The 20,913-nt window shown below is 42.9% G+C and overlaps 1 protein-coding gene across 5 annotated transcripts in view; it reads left to right on the top strand.

Annotated features, from left to right (window-relative positions):
- Positions 1 to 4,872: 4,872 nt before the first annotated feature.
- Positions 4,873 to 20,913, top strand: part of pex5la (peroxisomal biogenesis factor 5-like a) — a 106,076-nt gene continuing 90,035 nt past the window's right edge. For 4 of the 5 annotated variants that reach the window (XM_085152179.1, XM_085152175.1, XM_085152174.1 and 1 more), the window contains exon 1: positions 5,205 to 5,353. In XM_085152179.1, coding sequence (XP_085008305.1) covers positions 5,333 to 5,353 — 21 coding nt within the window. In that variant the 5' untranslated portion in view covers positions 5,205 to 5,332. Of the gene's footprint in view, positions 5,354 to 20,913 lie in introns of all 5 variants that reach the window. The other variant, XM_085152178.1, reaches the window with a different exon arrangement.

Here is a 20,913-nt window from a genome sequence, read left to right as displayed (position 1 = left end):
ACCACATTTCTCATGTGAAAAATAGGTCGAGCCCTGCTAATAATGGGATCATCACATGTGAAGCTGCATTTGATCTCGCCATCCATTCGCATCATTTCAGTCACAATTTACAGAGATTCTGGAGATCAATCCGACATGTTCCCGTGAATTTCTGAGACTCAGTTTGGTGTTTGTTTTATTAAAAGTCTGCATTGGAGCTGCGGTTTTATGAGAATAAAATCTATACAATACTTTGTATAATTGCAAATTACCAAAAGCTCTCATGTTGAAACTGTTTCAATCCCAATCAAATTCTTATCAAACCGAGTCTGTTTGAGTCATCTGTCTCACCGTCGTCCAGGTAAAGACTTAACTGTGGTTTGGGGTGAAAACGTGAATTCAAATGACGCACTTCCAATATCCTTTTATACTTTTAATGGCTTTGTGGGCAACGATGGTCAAAAGAATATCAAAAATAATTATCATTGAGTATTTATGGCCCAGGGTTTTAATAGTTTTGCAATTTTCATTAGTTTTTATTTTTATTTAGTTTTGACTTCAGATTTTCAATTTTATATCAGTTTTAATTAGTTTTTACCAATTGTTTGCTAGTTTAGTTTAGTTTTTATTTTTTTGAAAATCCTTAGTTTCAGTTTAGTTTTGATTAGTTTCAGTTATAGTTTTAGTTGTGTTTGCAATAATTAAGTGTAACAAAATCCCAGTTTCATCATATCAGTCATTCTGCTCATCCTTGGGTATGTTGCTATTCCAGCTACCATACTGCACCCTGGACAGGTCGCCTGTCTGTCGCAGGGCTAACACGCAGAGACAGACAACTCACATTCCCACCTATGGGTTCTTTAAATAAATAAATAAAGGCAGATGAACAACCATTGATACCAGGCAACTATAAAATGTATATCTTGGCCCCAATGAGACTATTAACTCTCGCAGCACCGGGTGTTCGTAATTTTGGTTCAAGTGAATTGATAAACTTTTTGAAGGTAATTGACTCACACAGTTGTGTAGATATCCCCGTCCTGTTGTCTCGGGATGCATCACGCTGCCTTGCCTGGGGTTAGCTTCTGTTTTCTGGGGATGAGGGTTGAGTGTGCTCCCTTACCTTCTCAAGCTAAGCTAGGTTAGCCTTCTTGTGTGAGCTTTTCAAGTGCACTTTAAGGTTTGTGGGATTTTTTCCCTTTAGAAATGTCCCTCATAATTTGTCTGTTTCCACTACAAGACACTTGCTTTATCCAAAACACAGTCATATTCAAAGTAATCCCAAATTGGACTCTGGCTCCCGACTTTTCCTGACATGATTCTGCGCGTGGACGGAGCAGCGACACAGACGACTCGACTAACGTGCTGCCCCCTGCTGGCATAATGAGACACAGCAAGAAAAAAATCTGGAAACTAAACTTCATTTTCACCCTTGACTCTTGTATAACACGCACACATCAATGAAAACTAAACACATTTTTGCTATAAATTCAGTTAATTTTAGTTAGTTTTGTGAACACTCATAGTTTTAGTTAGTTTTCCTTTTTTTGTTTTTATTTTTATTTCCGTTAACGAAAATGTTTTTTCACTTCTAGTTTTCGTTATTTCGTTAGTTTTCGTTAACGATAATAACCTTGTTATGGCCATACGTTAAAGTTACAGCTGAACAAAAAAAGAGTTTTTACCTGATGATGGTTTATTAATACCTGAATCATCAAGCGATATTCTCCACACTAAAAAGCTGTGACCAAAAACCTCCCAATGAGTTAGAGGATCTTCATGGTGATTCAAATTTAGTCAGAGGGTCCAAAACGGTCGGTGTGCTTAGAATGAGCCGAGATGTCTGTTGGCAAAAAGCAAAGCAGTGACGTCATGATTACACCAGAAATCAGTCAGTTTGAGACTTTGTTTGTTTGTGGGGGGGTGAGACGCACCGTGGTCGAATTCACCTGTGTGAACACTGAAGCATGTGTGTCACTGACATGAAACTTGGTTTACACTTTTATTCCCACTTTCCAACGTTCTCAGTCCGAACGTCTCATTAACAAACCACAGCAGTACTGCTCAGTGTTTATTATAATTCTTCTTTAGCTGTGTTTTGTAGCTGGTAATTATCCAAAGCAGATCAAATTAATCATTCTCAATTTGACTGAAATAAGTGGCCAAAGAGCCGTAATTCCCTTCTTGTTAACTTTAATAATATTTTCATTGTTTCTGTTAATCTAAACATGGATTTAAAGGCCAGCACGAGCACATGTGAGCACCATTAGGAAATATATAACAATATGACTCCTCGATAAAACTCTACAATCTGTGATCATATATCGATTTTTAAAAACATGTCTGTGTACGTTTGGTAAACAATAAAGACCCAGGATGTAATAATCGTGCTTTTCTTGACTTTAGACTAGATTTTAATGTAGTGAAGAAGAATAAGACAGCACTGATGTGTTGGTGTTGTTGCACAGCAAATTACAGTGAGAGCTTCTGAACAGCAGCAACTTACACCTTTATTAAAGGACAGTTAATAATTACAGATGTGTTGGTTTAATGTCCACACCAGCCTCTGCTGCTGATCCTGGGCCGTTTCACAAACACAGTTAATTCCAGTTCTTCTGGGTGATGTTCAGATACAGCCGAGCTTCATTTCCAGAGAAACAGGATGTAGTGATTAGACCTCAGCGCCTCCAATCACGGGAGTTTCCAGGGTTTTTAAAATTTGCTGACATGAAGGGGATCCGGAGAAATGTGGGAGGGGAGGCAAAATCAGAAATAAAATTAAACTACTACTATTTGCATCTAAAATATAATGGAAATGTGGCATTACATAGAAATACTTTACATTCAATACGTGAGTAAATGCACTAACTTGTTACTACTGTTCCTATACATCAGGGGTGTCAAACATAAGGCCCTGGGGCCAGAATTGGCCTGGCAAAGACTCCAATCCCTCCAACCGGGTGGCACTGGAAAACTGTATGTTCATAAGTTTGATAACATTTCCCACTGATAAAGATCTCCTCCATGGCTTATTACACTGAAATAATTAATTAAACATTGATAGACTAACGCAAAGGACAGTTTCTTTGGCCCATCCCACTTAAGATCAAAGTGGTGCGTGCTATAAAATAAGTTTGACCTCCATGCTACACATGCTCTCATTCACTGGGTGTTGTAAGATTAACAGTACTTTTGCCTCCAAATGTGAGGACACATTGGCGCTGTGGCCTTCAGGTTGTTAGCGCTCATGCAGCGGCAGCCCCTGAACCAGATGGCGTACACCAGGGGTAAAAAGAGCCATCAGGCTGCAGAGGAGTCTCTTTCACTCGGTCAGCTTGGGGGACTCTGCAGGCAGCTGACCAGCAGGGCAAGCGCGCTGTGGCTTCAATGGTTGTCAAAGCAAAAACTCAGGCGTGGGAGGAGTTCAGCGAGGTCGTGCAGCTACGCTTTGGGTCAGCCTTGAAGAGACTCCAGCAGACTGTCAGACAACTCAGGAGGAGGAAGCAGCTTTCAGCCCACACGATGTACAGCGGGGATATTGTTCTGCTTATCTCAACTGAGGATATAGTCAGAGGGTGGAAGGAATCATTTACGAATTGCTCTGCCTTTTACATAAATTATCTCTTGACAGGCAGCAAACACAAAAGATGGGCGTGCTTCACTGCTTTGATATGTGACTTGATTACTTCGCTAAGGTTTCTCAAGCTGCTTGAAGCAAAGCATCTTTGAGGGCTCTGCTTCAGTGTTCAGTGTGAGTGCTTATATCACCAGATGTCCAGATGGTGGCGCACTCCACATCAGTAATCCTTTGCTACACGTCTGCAAAGTAAGGTAAAGCATTGATTAAACTGCTAAAAAAATATATCTCTGTGTATCAAAACTGAATGTTAGGAATTGTTTTCCAAAATAATCCTTTCACAATAGCTTTGGTGTAAATGTGTGGCTCACTGGATATACGAAGACGTCTCCTTCACTCTCAGTTTGCACCCACGAGCTGTGTGACGCCGCTGAGGGGACACAGGACCAGCTGACACTGGCTAAGTGTGTTTGCAGGGACGGAGGAATAGAGGAAAATGTTTTGCTGTTAGGTGCAGAACACAAAGCGGCGCTGCTCCAATCCTTCGCGTCTGCAGAGTGTCGAGGTGCTGTCAGGAAATTGAAAAAGAAATAAACTAAATTTGCACCAGAAGCTGAACTTTTGGATGAAGTGTTGTTGAAATTCTCATAATACACAACTCCCACCCCCACCAAGACTTTGTAGACCTACATATGTTTTCATGTAGGTATGAAAACAAAGTTGCCATTGCCCATTAGATCTAATCTGACTCCGTGTTTTTGTTTGTTTGTTTGTTTGTTTGTTTGTTTGTTTACTGTCATTGATACACTAATCCGGAGCTGTTCCGCTCCCAGTGAGCTATTTTAGAATAAAATAAAAGCTTGCTGTGTATTTGATTTTCTGTTATTCAGTAGAAACATCTGCATACATGCGTGCGTGAGATTAAAAGCACTGACAGTAACGTGGACTATACTTTAAACATATAGATCTCCTACGTTGCTAAGAAACCATGTCTCCATTGTTTTTGATCATTGAATTGTGGCTTCCACTAATTAAAACGACTGAAAACTGAACTAATTGGTTCATCGCACGCAGATGTCACGCTCTGTAAGTATGTTTCCTCTGCGTGTTTTAACCGTGAGCTGCTTATAAAAGCTTATAAAACGTTTTTAAAATCAATTTGCTCAAAATCCTTCTGCTATAAATTCTTCTTCTACGCCTCTGAACTTTTGAAATTTCCTGAACACGATCATGAGAGCGAGCGAGAGAGAGCTGTGCACGTGAGTCTCCTCACCCAGCACGTCATCACTGGGGGAGGCACCAGAGGGCTGGGTCAGAGGGAGTAGTTGGGAAACGGGAGAGAGGAGCGCGCTATAAGAAGAGAGTGAGCGCAGCAGGAGCGTCAAAACATTTAAAGCAAGACCGAAAGGAAAACGCGCTCAGGATGAAGACTTGAATCTCGAGAGAATTTTGTTTTTGTTTGTTTGTGTTTTTCATGTAAGGACTATTTCAGGAATCTGCAACGTATTAAAAAAACAGGAAAGAAAAGAAAGTGCCGTCCGGCGTCGCTCCCCGTGTGTCAGCGCGCTGAGGTATCCTGGATGAGCGCAAAGTGTCAGCTTCAGCACCCGAGCAGAGGACAGCTCCGCTCTGTCTGCTCCTTTTTGGACCTCCAGTCCAAAAACTCTCCTTCGGCTTCTGATGTCCACACTTGGAGTTTGACACTGTGCGCCCCACACGAGCCGGGAAGAAGCGTAAAAGGAAGATCCAGTGACGGAGACCGACTGTGTGCTCAATATGTACCAGGGGCATTTACAGGTAAGGAGGCAGGATGCGCACGTCTCAATTAAGATGGGAAACGGAATGTTGCAGTTGTGATGGAACAAATGAACATTTGGACGAGATGCGTTTGTAGTTCATGTTAAGAGCTTTTCTGTTTTTCATTCCTTGTGGGTTCAGTCATCTCGAGGCACAGCTGTGTCGATGTTGACGCCCTATTTACCTGAGACACGTCTGCTGATGCGGGCCCTTCAAGTTTTGGGGGGACATTTGCTCAGAGACTGTTAATATGTGCATTTAGTGCAGCACTCGAGTCTGTTCCAGCCTTCATTAGCTGCATAATCACCGGGGAGGGAGTGAAGGGCGCTGTGGCGCGCCAACTGCGAGTGCAGGTGCGTGCAAAGGTAAACGGGAGGCAAACCTCTGTTTAACCAGGCAGCCCGTGACATCAACAAATCATAACTTGTTTGCTGACGCTCGCGTGACGTCACGCAATTTGACGTCAATTTTCAGTCAGCTCTTAAAAAGAGGCTGAAACTCATCTGAGACGTTCAAACGAGGCGACGATGATCAGCTTTCTGACTTCAGCAGAGACCGGAGGGTCACAGTGAGCAGCTCCCAGCAGCTGCATGCGTGGCGTGGGGCGCAATCACGCTGTCACATAAACAGTGACCCCCTCCTCTGCGGTTAATGTTAGCCTCTGCTTTATAAACACGGAGTGAAATTTACACGCTGCTTGACAAAGACATCAGTTTCCAGACAGCTGATTATGTAACAAAGACCACGCAGTCCTGAGTCAGTACTCGGGAGCTTTGAAGACCAACATTTAATATTTCATGAGATATTACTCAAGCAGCGGCAGTCATTGAAAATGCCAACAGTTCTCGCCTGGATGCCCACGGACGTGTTTGTTATGGGAGGGTCAGCGGAAAACCTCAGAAACTGGAGAAAATCATGTGCTTTAAAGTTTTCTCTGTTACATTCATGTTTCAGTTGTCAGACACTTTCTGTGTTTTTCATCACATGCACGTCATTACACTCTGTGCCATGTTTAGATCACAGCTGCTCTCTAAGCCATTATACGGGAGTTATTTAGCAGCAGTGAGTAACGGGAATATTTTTGTGTAAAGGATACATTTATTTTTCCATCCCTTTCTCCTTGAAGTAAAGTGTTTGCTTCTGGGAGAACATATGAAATCTGAGCTATCTAAATCGGTAACACTATCAGACTCTTGTCGGAGAGACACTGGAATTGATAGCGTGGCTTCTTTGGGCATAAAGGAGACTGTTTTTCCTTGATGAGAAGAGGCTAATGTGCACATTTGTCAGCGCTTTTTTGCAGAAATTAATCAACGTGGAACACGAGCTCTTCATAACGTTAAACTTGTACCACACACAGTCAGTAAAACATGAAATGCACGTCCGTTATATTTGCATTTTCACTTTTGCATCAAGCATTTCACAGGCCTAATGTGACGTCCAGATTGATGCTGGAGGTGGAAATCACTGGGCGTAATGGGGCGCCTTCAAGTGCACACCGCACACACTTTGTGATGCATTACTGGTGCATCTGTCAGTCAGAGCTATCAGGTTTCTTATCCCAAAGTAGCTACACTTGTAAGTCCTCCTTTATTACACGATTGTCAGTCAGCACGATGTGTCAGCTTATGAATGTTGCAGCTCAGGAGGCAGCTGGCTGGGCAGCGAGATAAGTCCAGTTTCCATCATTTCTTATTTGATAACCTCTCCTTTCCCTGCGACCTGGATAAGCGGAGCATGTGCAGTTTAATCCAAGGCTTTCTGTGTTTCCATAAACACACTTTGCATAAGTGCAGGGGAGATTCACACAATGAAACATTATTGGATGAATCAAATATTTTGGCATGTGCATGATCTCATGATTGATGCCAAGTGTTGGTTGGCTGTTGAGGATTGTGGTCTGCAGAGAGCTGCTGGCAGAAACACAATGCTGGACTTGTGTCTTCTATTTTTCCAGTTATTCTTTTTCCCCTAAACGAACCCTAAACACACGGGTGATGATAACACCCAGCGTCCAGGCAGTTACAGATGTGTGTTATGGTATAAAACGTGATATCGAGAAACTTTTACCTTTAAGAGAAGAGAAACCAAAGGTGTGTCACAGCTGCTCATCTTTATCAAAAAGCTACCAAACAAACTGTTTCTGTTCCCTGCATATCTCACTGGTATACAGCAGTACATTTATTAAAGTTTAAGATTTAGTACACCCATTCTTCATCAGATTACATGAGAACGTTTCAAATTAAACACTGAAATCGCTGAATTGGCTTCAGCTGCGTTGGTATTCGTGTTTACAGTATATCTAATTAGTGCGTGTACTGTGTGCATGAAACATACTGGCTTAATGGAAGCGACGCTCCAAGGCCTTTAGATGTTTGCTCTGTTAAGCGCAACATGATTACGTAATTTGATTACCATTTTTCACGGCCCTCTGGGAGCATCTTAGATGGATGCTTTCGCTGATCAGAAGTAGATCAAGTCTCTTAAAATCACACGTTCACATCAATATTGTATTAGACGTGCACTAGATTTACTCAGTTTGCTTTCTTGGGTGAAAGCTTCTTAGTTTGCATTTCATTTCCTTGTTTTTTATTTGTCACAGCGTGGCGCATATCTTTGTATTTTTGGGTTCTTCTCAGTGCAAGCAGCCAAAAGCTTTTCTCACAGCTATATTCATGTATTCAAATGCAAAGAGTATTTAGAGTATTTAAAAGTAGAATGGGAGGCAGAGCCTTCAGTTTTCCTCTTCTGTGGAACCAGCTTCCAGTTTGGATTCAGGAGACAGACACTATCTCTACTTTCAAGATTAGGCTTCAAACTTTCCTTTTTGCTAAAGCATATAGTTAGGGCTGGACCAGGTGACCCTGAATCCTCCCTTAGTTATGCTGCAATAGCTGCTGGGGATTCCCATGATGCATTGGGTTTTTCCTTTCCAGTCACCACAGACCTCTCTGCACTGAATCACACTTGTTATTAATCTCTGTCTCTCTTCCACAGCATGTCTTTATCCTGTCTTCCTTCTCTCACCCCATCCCGAGCTTTCTTCCTGTTAAAAGGGAGTTTTTCCTTCCCACTGTCGCCAAACTCCTTGCTCATAGGGGGTCATATGATTGTTGGGTTTATTGTAGGGTCTACCTTACAATATAAAGCACCTTGAGGCGACTGTTGTTGTGATTTGGCGCTTTTTAAATAAAATTGAATTGAATTAAAAAAAATTGTGGTAATCAGTGACCTGTATATTCTGTTAAACAGATATTAGAATAGTCAAATATAACTACTCTGAAAAATTAAACCATGCTCAGTGGATTAAACCTTTTGGAGAACTTAAAAATATTAATGAATCAACAGATTCAGAAAAACAGGGGAGCAAACAAGAGCGTCAGGGTATCAGCATTTAACATCCTGAAACAGCCTTTCATCGGAGCTGTGCAATCGATCAGGCTGTCCTTCATGTATGTTAAACTCTTAATGTTGTTGTGAGGTTGGTATCAGCTCCCACAGCTGTGCGGTCAGCTTGAGGGACAGCAGAGGACTCCCGGAAGCTTTTTCCACTATTTTAACGTCTCCTTGATTTAATGAACCATGGTCTTGATTAAGAGCCGTTTAATAGGCCTGACTATTTCAGGAGCCAGGATAATGAGTGAAATCAGGTGGCATCCGGCTGGAACAAAAGCTCCACAGACAGCTCTGCTCTCCTTGTTGAAAATATGTGGCTGGAAACTTGTAGACGTCTTAACTACTGTAACACTTACCAACCATTGCATTATGGATGTTCAGGGGATCAGCAGCCCCTTAAACCCTGAACATTTATTATTCACCATTTATTTTTTCTTAAGAGTCTCAGTGGTTGTTAAAATCTCTCTCACTGTCTGATGGTATCAGGGCATTCCAACTTTTCAATATACGATATATGAGACTACTGTCTTATCAGGTGGCGAAGTTGGAGAGACACAGAGTCGAGTCGTTCGTAGGGACTGAGAGGAGATGTTGTGGCTTCTGGATTTCTACTAGCTAAGGTGTTGATGGTCTGTCTGCCTGGAAGGAGAACGAAAGCAGACTGTACTGGGTGGAAAGGTTCATTTAAGTGGTGCCTTACGGACTAATTTACTTACATTTAGATAGAAGTGCTGCTTTGAAGCATCGTGTCATGCACAGCTGTTCTGTGCCATGAGCACTAGTTTAAAATTTGTGGTATTTAAAAATATAAAAAAATGCACATTTTCCAAACCAGAGAATTGCTGACTCGCGCCAAATATGTCTTTATACAGAGAGGAAAAAATGTCTAATTAACCACAAGATAAACAACCTGAAAGATTTGCCTCCTGCCGCTGCTTTCTAAGGTACGACATCCAGCAGAGTCACTGGGCTTTTCTGCTTCCCCTGTTTGGGTAGCTAAGGCTCTGTAGAGACCCTGAGCAGCTTGTGGAGCTTGTAAAGCAGACTAGACGGAGACTAAGAGGGATTCAAGCATTCATCAGCAGCTGTTGCCCTCTAAGCAGATTGAGGGAAAAAGGATTGTTCTTCTTGCCACGGAGCATGGGAATTTGGTCATGGCTGTCTGCAGGCAGGCAGGGAGAGAGGACCCAAAGTGCAGGACTCACAAACGCAGGAACTAAAAGGTGAAACTTAAGCAGATTTATTGATGTGCAGAAACTGAACTGAACTGGGGATACAAAACTAAGCTAGCAGGCAGGCAAACTGAACACACGGGGAGGTATGAAGGTACGACAACGAGCAGGGGAAGACGCTAAATACAAGAGGAAACAGCTGGAGACATGGCTGACGTTGATTACACTGACGAGACAGGGAGACACTGACAGACACGAGGCACAGACCTACAAAGTCAAACAGGAAGTACACGACAGAGAGATCCAGACGAGACACAGAACTTAACAGACGCAGACTCATGAGCAGATAAAAGGGTTAGGGTTAGACAGAAGGACGAGACAGAGACCAAATAACCTAAAAACAAGGACTCAGGAAGTGCTAAAACTAGGAAGCTGAAATAAAAGGACAGAACCAAAACAGACAGTCGTACTTCGTAATAAAAGTACAAAAGCAAAAACACTGGCTCACTGACCGGGACCGTGACAGATTTGGTCTTTTTGTTTTTGTCCTTTCTGCTCGTTGAACACTCGCCCACTCATGACACAAAATGATCAAAAAAGGAGGAAAAAAGGACATTAAGTCTAGATGTGGGAGTGAATGATGTGACAAGAGGTCAGGCTGAGGAGAAGAAGGGTCACGATGCAGTCATGTCACATTTTACTGAATATCCATCTCTTTCCCGTACAGTTAAATCCAGTCTGTCCTTTGGAATCACAGTTTTCCTGAATAACCAGCCGCTCTCTGACTGGGATGACTTGGAGGATTCATATCTTCCTGGATCTTCATAGGGGGACAATTCATCAGTGCCCAGCTTTAACAGCAGGAAGCTGTGGTGCAGCATGTTTATATCATTCACACCTCAACATTTCTAAAGACCGTGGTTCAAAGTGTGGGCCGCTCAGCGTTTTGATGACTCTTTTAAAACTCGGTTGCCTATTTTACAGTTTTTTGCAGGCAGGAGCTTCTCTACACCAAAGCAGCAGCTCAGAGTAGCAGAGCAATTAGGCTGTCGTAGCTCGTGACACGCACAAAATCACCCTCACCAAATGTTAGCACAACTTTGCAAGCTTTCTCAACGGGCAGCCTGTGAGAGGATGCAATCGACGTAAAGAACCCGGCTTCACGGCTTCACAGCTCTGCACCATCATCTCTGTTCGCTGATTTCCTCCGGGTGTCTTTCTGCCTCCAGTCTGTTAGCACGGCTAACTCCCAACCCCACGCCGACAGTCCCCTGAGCTACTGTACAAAGCCACATTTTTCTCCCACAGAAGTAGGACAAGCCTCAGCATCTTCGTCACTGGAAGCGGAGGGGCTGTGCAGAGGAACGGGTAGCCCATCCATCTCTTTCAGCCGACCCATTCATAACAGCCGTTCTCCAACTGGGAATTAATTTGCTCCAGAAACCAGACATACGAGGGCCTGAGCGGAGAGCGTTTGGGCCTCCAGCGATATATCGGAGGTGTCATAGATGAGAGCTGTTGGTAAACAAATACGCAGGTTCACTGTGCCAGATGTGAGCATCACCTCTACGGGGCTTCCCGCTGATAAGTTAGTTTGGCCCCCCCTCTGTAAATTCACCAGATAAATTTACTGCAACCAATATTGTGCATGTATAGCACTTTATCTACTGGTCTGAATATGTTAACATATATCATTTTCAAAAGACATTTCTTTCAGCAATTTTGAAAAGTGCTTCTGAGAGTTTACCAGAGACAAAAGTGAAGACTTTAAAACTGATAGTTTCACCCACACGAAGCAGAAGAGGTAGAAATGTGTATTTAAGATCTTTAGTAGTGCAGAAGCATAGTTCTCACCCAGATTTAGTTCAGCTCATGTGAACAATTCAATTCAATTCAATTCAATTCAATTCAATTCAATTTTATTTATATAGCGCCAAATCACAACAAATGTCGCCTCAAGGCGCTTCATAGATACAGAGAAAAACCCAACAATCATATGACCCCCTATGAGCAGCACTTTGGTGACAGTGGGAAGGAAAAACTCCCTTTTAACAGGAAGAAACCTCCAGCAGAACCAGGCTCAGGGAGGGGCGGGGCCATCTGCTGTGATTGGTTGGGGTGAGAGAAGGAAGACAGGATAAAGACATGCTGTGGAAGAGAGACAGAGATTAATAACAGATACGATTCAATACAGAGAGGTCTGTTAATACATAGTGAGTGAGAAAGGTGACTGGAAAGGAAAAACTCAATGCATCATGGGAATCCCCCGGCAGCCTACATCTATTGCAGCATAACTAAGGGAGGATTCAGGGTCACCTGGTCCAGCCCTAACTATATGTTTTAGCAAAAAGGAAAGTTTGAAGCCTAATCTTGAAAGTAGAGATAGTGTCTGTCTCCTGAATCCAAACTGGAAGCTGGTTCCACAGAAGAGGGGCCTGAAAACTGAAGGCTCTCCCTCCCATTCTACTTTTAAATACTCTAGGAACAACAAGTAGGCCTGCAGAGCGGGAGCGAAGTGCTCTAATAGGGTGATATGGTACTACAAGGTCATTAAGATAAGATGGGGCCTGATTATTTAAGACCTTGTATGTGAGGAGCAGGATTTTGAATTCTGGATTTAACAGGAAGCCAAAACAGGAGAAATCTGCTCTCTCTTTCTAGTCCCTGTCAGGACTCTTGCTGCAGCATTTTGGATTAGCTGAAGGCTTTTCAGGGAGTTTTTAGGACATCCTGATAATAATGAATTACAGTCGTCCAGCCTGGAAGTAATAAATGCATGAACTAGTTTTTCAGCGTCACTCTGAGACAGGATATTTCTAATTTTAGAGATGTTGCACAAATGGAAGAACGCAGTCTTACATATTTGTTTAATATGTGCGTTGAAGGACATATCCTGGTCAAACATGACTCCAAGGTTCCTCACAGTGTTACTGGAGGCCAAGGTAATGCCATCCAGAGTAAGAATCTGGTTAGATACCATATTTCTAAGCTTTTCAGGGCCGAGTACAATAACCTCAGTTTGATCTGAATGAAGAAGCAGAAAGTTAGCGGCCATCCAAGTCTTTATGTCTTTAAGACATTCCTGCAGTTTAACTAATTGGTGTGTGTTATCTGGCTTCATGGACAGATAGAGCTGGGTGTCATCTGCATAGCAGTGAAAATGTATGCTATGTCTTCTAATGATGCTGCCTAAGGGAAGCATGTATAATGTAAACAGAATTGGTCCTAGCACTGAACACATGATTAGCTGCTTTTGGTTGCCCAGCCTGTCACTTCAACTCAAGCCAAAGCCCAACTCTGCTTCCTGTTTTTGCTCTGAGGCTTCTTTCGAGACTTTGGTCTGTTCTTCATCAGCCACGTGTTTGGTAACAACAGAAATGACGCTTTCATGCAGTGAGCATTGTCCTAATCGTATCCCAACCACTCGCCTCTTTACTTTATGTAAAGGACCAAAATGATCCCACCGCTGTAATTTGAGCTCAAATCTTTCAGTCACTTTGGTGATGGATGGACAGGCAAGCTTGAAAGTGCCAACATTAAAGGAAAGATGCAACATGCAGTGTTGGGGAGTAACGGAATACATGTACCGCCGTTACGTATTTAAAATACAAAATATGAGTAACTGTATTCCGTTACAGTTACCGTTTAAAAAGGTGGTATTTAGAATACAGTTACTTTGTTGAAATAAATGGATTACACGGCGGTACTTCCCTGTTTCATATTGTGGCGGGTCAGGACTGTTTGGGTTTTGTTTGACAGCTACGTTCTGTTGTTCCAGGCAGCGTTACGGTTGCCATGGTTACAGGGTGACGCTCTCTCTCTGCGTGTTTCCTGGGTGAGAGAGGCCTTTTTGTTGTTGTTGTGCTAAGCTAACAGGCAGAATGCTACAGGTATAGCTCTAAAGAATGTAGCATCATGGGCAGTGTAGTCCGTGCTGCAGGGAGAATGGACTGTCATACCCGTTATGTGTCTGTGAGCGAGGGAGGGAGAAAAAGGAAAAGTACGAGCTGTCATCGAGCAGAAACGGGAGCTGGAAGCATGTAAATATAATAATAACCACTGCAGCCAAGAAGAGAGCCTGACGAGCCCAGCTGTAAGTAAGCTATTAAGACTCGACTGTACACCGTGTTCGTGTTTTCCTCTGAAACAATAAGTTCTGTTGGAGCAGCCTTTCAACGCCTCTCTCTGTCTCTGCTAGCAAAGTTGACCCAGACAACAAAGTAAAGCTAGTTTTCAGCTACGAGCCGACACAGAACCCACCGTATTAGCCAGAGGTCCCTTTACTACGGTTCAGAGCCGCGGACCTTCAGTAACAGTAATAAATCACAGCAATAGTACATTCATGTAGTTGTAAACAGCATGATAATATATTAAGTAATCCAAAGTATTCAGAATACGTTACTCTCATTGAGTAACGTAACAGAATATGTTACAGAATACATTTTGGGGCATGTAATCTGTAATCTGTAATGGAATACATTTTAAAAGTAACCTTCCCAACACTGCCAACATGTGAGCGTCAGCGCCGCACATGACGGAAAATGTGTTCAAAACAGACATGATTGGACTGGTTGGTTCTTCTGTGAAACATTATCACAGCTTAATAAAGTGACGTAAACCCGTTTCTAACAAGCCTAATATCTCCCATTTATGGGACACAAGTAACTTTTTAACGTCTCGTGAGTAGAAACAGACGGCGAGAGAGAGAGAGGGGCCACAGGAAACTGCAAATAGTCGGGTCTATCCGAAGGTTGAAATTCCCCGTCCCTGCTGTTTTAATGTGAGAATCTGTTTTTGTGCCTCGAGCAAGAGATGCTCCTCTTTTGATTTGCTGACTCCCAGCTTCCTGCCTTCTGTATTTGAACCTAGACTCGCCACTTCACCATCAGTGCTCAGCCTTATGGCTCTTCCTCTGAACCAGTAATCTTGTCAGATAATTGCAGGAGAACACTCCACATAAACCAAAGTCTGCAAATTATCACATCAATTAGTATGTACCCACAAACACCAATTACATCCCTCTCATGATCACCACTAATGACAATTTCAGCACTCTGTCGCAGCCCTGTACTTACAACCAAGAGCTACCCAGCAGTTTACAGCTGTGAGCAGCAAGCTGACGCCAAAATAATGAAGCTCTGAACTAAAGCTGCTCTAATTTCCTTTAATTTTAAGAAGCTTTTGCCACATGAAACACTGATCTGTCAAAGCTCTGTGTGAGGCTGTAGTGAAAAAGGAGCCTTTGATGTTATTTGTAAATGCAGGATGAAGTGTGGAGGATAACGATACTGTAGCTGAAAAATGTGTCTATTAAACACTTTGTGCAAAATATGCTGCAGAAATTGTGAGTGTGAGATTTGTTTAGGCTGTCTTGATGGATGGATTTACAGCAGCGCCCTTCTGCTGTTGTTCACTGAGCTTCAGTGGAGTTCACCTGCTCTATGAGTTTCTGTGCAAGTCTGTCTGTTGGAAGCAAGCGAGCAAGGAATTGCCTCGCATTTCTATAAATACCTGTGAGACACACAGTTAATGAATTCCCTGGCAGAAGTTCAGAGTTGGGTTACAGAGCAGAGCTTAAAGAGGAGCTGGGTGCACAGATGGGATGCATGTATGTGCAAGTGTGCGCCAGCTGAGAGGGCTCGAGGCAGGAAAGCATCGCAGCGGAGCAGGACTAGCTTCTCACCTGGGGCAGTCCCACATGCCACCCTCCATATGCAAATCACTCTTGTGCACGTGTAGGTACAAGCTAAGAATATGTGTGTAGATTTCTCCAAATGCACATGTGGTACCTGCATGCAGTTGTCTGCATGGATGCATCCAGATGCCCTTCAGCATGCATGTTCACACAAGTGTAGATAACGAGGCAAGGCACGTATGTGTGATTCATATTCCCCCACACGACAGGACCTGCAGCGTGCAGGAGAGGAGGTCAAAAGACCCGCATGGCCTCTCCCCACACATGCATGGAATGAACAATGCTGTTTGGCAGCTGAATGAGTGATGCTATATTAATACAGTCTGCACCAAACACAAGGAAACACCCGTGTGGTAAATCTTAAGTCTTTCCTTTGTGTTTGTGTATAACCAGACCTGCTGCATCCCAGATAAATATGACTTTTTTAATCTTAGGTTTGGTGAGAAACAACATATTGCATCACATGCGTAACTGGAACCCATAAGGCCATTACATGGTCACATGTCACTGTTAACATATGACAGATGAAAGCTGTGACTGAAAATGTTTGATGACTAATAAAACTAATACTGAGACAGTGAATACTGGTGGATAGTATTTTGGGGATTCTGTGGTATTAATACTGCAATAAAGTAAATGGTCTGTATTTGTAAAGCGCTTTACTAGTCCCTAAGGACCCCAAAGCGCTTTACACATCCACACATTCACACACTGGTGATGGCAGCTGCAGTGTAGCCACAGCCACCCTGGGGCGCACTGACAGAGGCGAGGCTGCCGGACACTGGCACCACCGGGCCCTCTGACCACCACCAGTAGGCAACGGGTGAAGTGTCTTGCCCAAGGACACAACGACCGAGACTGTCCAAGCCGGGGCTCGAACCGGCAACCTTCCGATTACAAGGCGAACTCCCAACTCTTGAGCCACGATCGCCCAAAAAAAAAAGTAACATGGACTTTTTTTTGTGTCCATGTGTCCATGTAAAAACACAAAACAATCTCCATTGTTCTGTCCAGAGTCACTTGTCACCCTTCCTGTAACCTCTAGCACACACACATCTTTCCTTGTCCATTAAAAAAGAAGCTGGAGACATTAAAAAAGTGTCTTTAAGATGAAACACAGAGCAAATACCCACATAAACACAAAATCAGTTCAGTCCCAGACTGGTACCAGAGGGCGGGGCTTCTGCTGGTCTGATCCCCCTCCAACACATTTAGAAAAAAGAGTGTGTGTGAGACACCGAGGGGGCGGGGGGACGGCCAGGAAGCTCAGAAACAGGATCTACACATTTCTTGTGTGAGACAGAGAGAAAAAAGCTGACTTATAAAGTTTGACTGATGACAAAGAGCAGGAAAATGTGATGGTGTGAAAGTTCAGGCAGTGCTGGAAACTTTCAGAGGATTAGTGAAACTGAGGACCACCAGTAGGCAACGGGTGAAGTGTCTTGCCCAAGGACACAACGACCGAGACTGTCCAAGCCAGGGCTCGAACCGGCAGCCTTCCAATTACAAGGCGAACTCCCAACTCTTGAGCCACGATCGCCCCAAAGCATCTGAATGATTTGATGAGGACGGTGATGACGAAGGTTGAGCTCCAAAGCACCTGCGTCAGAATCACCATCAGCATGTCAACAAAATACCTGATTTGCTCATTATTGCCACAGACCGAGGGTGCAGTGAACAAACACTGAACTAATAACTCAAATGAAAACAGGTTTTTGCATTTGCCAACTACACCAAATATAATGTCTTTGAAGTACAGCGAGTCGTGTTTTAGGGTTCTTTAATAGAAAAGAGAGAAGCCTGAGGATACACGAGTAAAAACATCTTCAAACAAACTGATGTTCTTATAAACAGTCCATCACAGTGGGCTGTTTATGTATGGGACATATTGGTAAATTATTGTTTACTTACTCAGCAGTTTCCATGTGTGACACTCAGCTGTGTGGAAACAGCAGCTGGTTATAAGTTAACATTATTCCAGCTAATGCAAGTGTCCTAAAGATCACACGTTCCCTCTGATGAAGAGTGTGATTCTCAGTGTGTTAGGATTTATTGTAATAGTGTTCGAGTCCAGCAAAGTTTAAAGTCTAATAAAGTTTGACTAACGCTGGTCAGCAGTGGCAAAAACACAAAAACAACATGTTTAACAGCAGAAGAGTTCAGGATATCCGATGAACACAGAGATATTTGTGCTACAGTCGTCACCGTCGCTGCAAGTGTAAGACAGCAGAACTACAACCCGGTGACGGTTTAAACACGAGCCTCCAGATTTCCAAACACGATGAAGAGTTCACGTGTTCACTGGGACGTCCGGTCTCACGCTGTTATTGTCGCACTTCCTCTGGACTCCTTTAACAAATGTTAAATCTGACACTGAAACCAAAAGAGTCAAACCACTGAAACGTGACTGAATTCATTTTTTCATTTTAATGTATTTATTTATTTTCCTAAAAATTTAAAAAAGAAACTCTCAAATATCAGCGTCTGATCAAATTACAACGTCATAGTAAAACTGACCTTTGACCTTTGGGATAGAAATCAGCATCAGTTATTATTTGGTTAAATCAGATGTTTTTGTAACCACTTCATCCTCATGAATTATTTAAAAAATACAACTAATTTATTCAAATAAGAATTCTGACAAAATGTGAATTCAGATTCTGAGTTTCTCTTCTGGGGGAGCGACTGAGATATGTAGAGTAAAACAGATGAGAAGTCATGTTTGTTTGGCGTTCAGTGGAAGCAGCGGCTAATATTTTAATGCAAAGTGTCGATTCTTGTTTTGAAAACGAGGGAGCAGCTCAGACAGTCTCAGCGTGTCCTGGTTAAAGTCATTCACGTCTGCACACCTCACCTCTTGTGGCAGACATTGTTCTATTGTGTGCTCCAGATCTTCCTCTCAGCGTAATCCATCACAGACAAAAGCAGTGCGAGTGTCGGTGTTTCTGTGGATCTGTCACAGTGTCTCCAACAAAACTCTCGTGTGTGGCTTGTTGACTGTGACAACGTCTGGTTGAAGCGATGTAGATATCAGGCTTCAGCTGTTCTTTGTGTGCGGCGTAATTACACGATAACAAATAAGCTGTTTGCAAAGTGACAGCATGCAGAAGTCTGCACGCTCAGAGTCACCGTTCACGCTAAGTAACGTCTAATCTCGCACATCAGTTTCTTATGCTGTCATCACCGTTAACCTCGTTCCCTCAGGAGTCATTGTGAGTCTGAAATGTTGTGAAGGGAGCATCTCTAAAAATGCAAGTAGGCATTAAAGACAGAGAGGAATATTTTTATATGGCAAATATGGGCTGCTACCCCGACCTCAGATAAACTAATATCAGCGTTTATTCTTTTATTCCTGTAAAGCTTCCACTTGGACCAAGAACTGTGAGACTAATCAATCATTAGAAGTTCAGTGAATGAGCGTCCAGTGTTTACCTGCAGCAGGTCCATAATACATTTCTGCTGCATCTCTCTCATCCTGTGCATGAGAGACAGTGATTGTGCTTTTTAAATCACTAATTGATAGCACAAATTGAGCAGCATGGTGTGAGTCTATTTTTGTAGCTCTACACACCAATTTACTCAGCGGGGAAGCTGCACCGAGCCATGAGTGGAAGTATTATCTTGCTGTTAAGAGCAACAATAAAAGCCCATCTAGCATTATATAAGTCCGAGCCAGTGGACAGTGTTTCTAATGTTTTCGTCTCTCGTGTCTCGCAGAACATCAAACGAGTAACTCGGCTCTCTCCGACGGGCTCGTGAGTCGAGCGCCATCCCAGCACCTCCTGCACATTTTGTGCTTCCAGTCTTTTCCTCCTCTGGCAGCTTAATGAGGTCAAACTGTGTCACCACTGTGTCGCCCCTCACAGTGTATATGCGTTGATCTTATTAATGGTTTCTGTAGTTACTGGTCAGACTTACTGCTTTCTGCTTTCACTTTGATCGTATCACTGAATCCATACATGAACACATCTGGTTCTTGTTCCTGTGGAGCTACGTAAAAACTGCTTTGCTGCAGTAAATATCCGGCAGCATTTAGCTGATCGAGTCTTCTGCAGTCTGGGGACTTAGCTATAGAAAATGTTGGGTTAGCTTCCCAGCCACACAGAAATACACTCACTGGCCACTCCTTTAGGTACACCTCAGCTGCCCATTAATGCCAATCACATGGCACCAAGAAAATGTTGATATGGTCAAGATGACCTGCTGAAGCTGAACATTAGACTGAGGAAGACACAGGACATGGTTGTTGGCAAGCAAGACTCGTTGTGTAAAGTTCATTTAGAGTTGAGGCCTTACTTAAAATTATAATCTTGTTCCAGCTTATTGATAAGCAAGCTCTTGAGATAAGAGTTGCATGCCTGTGGTCCTTCCAGCATGCCAGTGTAGCCTGTGGAGAGTTTCTCAGGGTTGGCTTTGCTGTTTTGTTTCCAGCTGACCTGGAGAAAAATCAATAGAGGCCAATGACAAGTTCACACGGATGTCTCGGGCTCAGTTTCATGAGCATCTGCTTCGATACGCTGGAAAAATAACTTTCTGAATAACTACTAAGTGATCTTCAACCTCAAATACAGTCATGGTCTGATCAAGATGCAGCTGAGGGACATTTAACCAAATATTAGTGGAAGTGTTTGTACGTCTGAGGCTGTGTGAGACCGTGAGCCTGTCGGGATTCAAGAAAATCTAAAGTAAATTCAAACTTGTGCATCCAAGTTTTTACAGATGTATGTGCACAATCACTCCACCAGATCAAAGAAATCATTAAATGTACAAAATCACCAAGTGTCTGTAAACCTATAGAGGCGCATAGACACAAACAGAGAAACAGGGAGAGATTTACAGCCTTGAGCAAAAGGGCATGACTGCTCTGTTTTCAGCATTTCTTTACCATCTCCTCTCCTCACTCATCTTCAAGATTGCTGTCATGTCAATTAAAGCCTATCCTTCAGCTATCATATAACCCAGGTTAGTTAGACAGGCTGCCATGGAAAAGGTCAGTCAGAGCTTTAACAACGGTGCAGTGGGATCTCTGCAGAGCACAGGGAGGAGAGGCAGACACAAAACAACCACCAGGAAAAGGATTACTTATAGTTCTTATCTTAATTTAAATGTGAAACTCTCAGACTGTTTCCTGTTAAAAGGATTATAGCACAACTTTAATGATTTTTTAACAGCTTTAAAAAACGATATTATGGTGGAGTCGATTTGAAGAATTTGGTGTTAAAATTCAGTAATGTTAGCTGCACTGCTGAGTCCTGCAGGCCAAACCGAGCACTAATAACGGTGAATGTTGCAGGTTT

This window comes from Neolamprologus multifasciatus, chromosome 23, assembly GCF_963576455.1.
Source record: "Neolamprologus multifasciatus chromosome 23, fNeoMul1.2, whole genome shotgun sequence".
Classification (NCBI taxonomy): domain Eukaryota; kingdom Metazoa; phylum Chordata; class Actinopteri; order Cichliformes; family Cichlidae; genus Neolamprologus; species Neolamprologus multifasciatus.
This window is presented reverse-complemented; position numbering and strand designations above follow the sequence as displayed.